Below are 2,919 nucleotides of genomic sequence, written 5' to 3'. Positions count from 1 at the left end.
TCCTGCGATTTCTCGAGAAAGCCCAATTTAGAGTTAGAATAGGTTAGGCCCTGTCTTCTCTTTATTGTGAGTATGCAATTCGCAAAAAACATTACAACGCAGCATACAGGAACTTTATTGTAAATGATGGCGGCCAGAGCAACGCCAGTTCATATGCATCTTTCAGTTCTACAGAGAAAAGCCGCGGAATCTCCAGTAAAACAAACCCAGCCAATGCAGAAATGGGAAATCCATCCAAAATGCGATTCACTGGACAACGTAAGAAATCGAGTAGTCATGCATTTGGTTTGGATTACTACCAGTTGGTGGAAAGGGATATGGCTTTACTGCGGAAGGAAAATCTTATCGCACATCTTCATGACAAGGATGCCATCATTGTGGATTAGGGAGCTCTCACAATAACTTTCAATACTGATCCGTGCAGGGCAGTGTGAGGCACGCGGTTATCGCAGTTGGGGGATATCAAAAAGTTTTTGAGTGTGTGGGAAAGAATAACGGCACTCAGCAGTCAATTTGTCAAAAAGACACTAAAACCTTACGGAATGACGGCGCCTTCAACAAAAAGGGGAGAACTTTCACCTTCACGCAACAGCAGTAGTCGCAATAGAGAACGATTTGGAATCCTGCATTTTAGCAGAAATGTGAAAGCATGTAAACACCAAGGAATTTCCTCGCAACACCGCTCGCCATCTTGAGTTGCGGGCTGACGTATGAAACGGTTCAGGAAATTTAACAGCACTAATGTAAAGATATTTGATGAATGGGCAGCTTTCTCGTAGATGATTTCACAGCCCACGAGGAAAGTAGCGGGACACGTCTTCATTCCAGAGGCTCAGCATTTTGTTATTTGCTCAAATTAAAGCATCCTATTTACGGATGTGGAGTCGAAGAAAATGTTTTAGCTTTACCTGTCATGTTTGCCAGGTCAATTATCTGCGCACATTGTTAGGAGGCTCTTGTGTTGACCTCCAAATATTGTATGATATATCTTTTCCATGTTGATTGGCATGAAATATTCTGCTCCCAAAGCAATTGTGATCTCTCTACATTTTCCCAAGTCACGATCCCCATACATTGGTACACATTTCCATGTGGAGTGCTAAGAAGGGGATGGTCCGTGGAAGCACCTTTTACAGCCCGCCGAGTGTTGGTGTTCAAAACTTCTAACTGGGAAGAAGAAGTGCGCCACAACAGCTCGCCACCACAGCATGCCGAGGACATTCGAAGTTCCAATGTCGATAATGGGAATTCACAACCACAAGCGTATATTGCATAGAGGAATTTTCATTTTTGTGCCAAATCGCATTTACTTCATCAATAGCCGTGGGTTTCTCCTTACTCGCAAACATGCGTGTATTTTGACACAACAGCCAATACTTTTACAAAAAAAAAAACATGTACGATGGTAGGAACCAAGTGTTCGCATTTATGCACCATCAAAACCTCTTATTCAGTAGAAATAAAAAGTTTGAAGGAAATGAAAAGAAAGAACCAAATCCCTTTTGAAATGAACATTACTTTTGCGCCTCTCTAACATATCGGTTAAAGCCTCTCTTCTTCTTAATCTTTTCCCAACCACACGCACCTCGCATAATAGGGCTAAGCGACTGCACCGTGTGTAAAACGATGGAAATTCGCATTGAAGTGCGTAAGTTCGTGAAGGAAACAAAAAATAACTGACATGGACACTCTCCATTACGCCGAGAATGTATCAAAGAAAATATATACACATACGTATGCACAAGCGCGGCATACGGGTATATGAGATATCACGTGATGATGCAGAACTTTCAAAGCATCAACAGCGTACACCACACACTATAGAGAGAGATAGTCATGCCTTTCTGATCTTTTCTTTTTTCACTCAATCTTATCATTCCACATCATTTCTTCCAATAGAACACGATGGTATGGAGTAATAATGTGAGGTGAAGCACATACATATGATATGAGAAGGAGAGGTGTGACACTGTAGTGTTTCATCCGAAGGAAGAGTTAACAAATAACATATACAGTAGCCACACCTCCCATATTGTGCACATAATGCCTCATGGTATATTATTAGTATGTACAGGGGAAAACTATGTCGATATATTATAACAAACCTTCACAGCCACAAAATATACGGTTTGCATTATTCTCACATTTCTAGAAAAGCGGCAAACACAAAGGAGCTTATTATCATATTCCTATAAATTCCCCATACGTGTGCAAGTTGTCCCCTCAGCATATAATATATTGTGATATGGTGAGCATAACCCCCCCCCCCCACCAGTGCGACAAATATGGGATCTATGTAAATATAAATAAATATACACTTGCCTCTTGGACATATTGGATGTCATATACATGGGAATCTCACCCAAAATAAAGGCGTACAGAATATATTATTATAAAACACAATGGCATGCTATTAATTTTATTCTTGCATGGAACAATTGCGGCATAGCAGAATATCCGAGTGACCATACACACACATCCAATAAAACGCTCCCCGTCACAACGTGATGCAAAATAGGAGACTACACACATAGTAAAAAATGTGACCCCAACAACTCGACGCAACGTAACACAACACACATACACATATACAAGCACACACATATGACTTCTTCAAAAGTCCCTGAGCATGAAATTCCAAGCATCAAGGTTCAGCGCCTCGGGACGCAAAGTGACCCTCGAGCCCCACGGCCGCGGAGCGTGCCGCTCATGCCAGCCCATGCATGTACTCTCGTTTGGAGAGGGACAAAATATTATTGTATTGTATATAAATATATACACAGAGAGATAGGTTTGGTTCACAGAGTTGGTGGCACTTACACATAGCAACACAATGCACCAAAAATAATTGAAACATTGCCTCGTATATATATATGTGGTACCACACAGTGTGACGCGCAACAATACAGACAAAAACAT

At 41.3% G+C, this 2,919-nt stretch overlaps 1 protein-coding gene across 1 annotated transcript; it reads left to right on the top strand.

The window, feature by feature from the left end:
• Positions 1-123: 123 nt before the first annotated feature.
• Smp_186510 (hypothetical protein) lies at positions 124-402 on the top strand (the record flags this gene model as incomplete). Its single annotated transcript, XM_018792163.1, has 1 exon — positions 124-402. One exon carries the CDS (start codon positions 124-126, stop codon positions 400-402), a length of 279 nt encoding a protein of 92 aa, XP_018644081.1.
• Between the last annotated feature and the right edge of the window lie 2,517 nt (positions 403-2,919).

The sequence above is a fragment of the Schistosoma mansoni genome, assembly GCF_000237925.1.
Source record: "Schistosoma mansoni, WGS project CABG00000000 data, supercontig 0595, strain Puerto Rico, whole genome shotgun sequence".
In the NCBI taxonomy this organism is placed as follows: Eukaryota; Metazoa; Platyhelminthes; class Trematoda; order Strigeidida; family Schistosomatidae; genus Schistosoma; species Schistosoma mansoni.
Note: the sequence above shows the minus strand (reverse complement) of the source record. Positions and strands in the feature narration are given on the sequence as shown.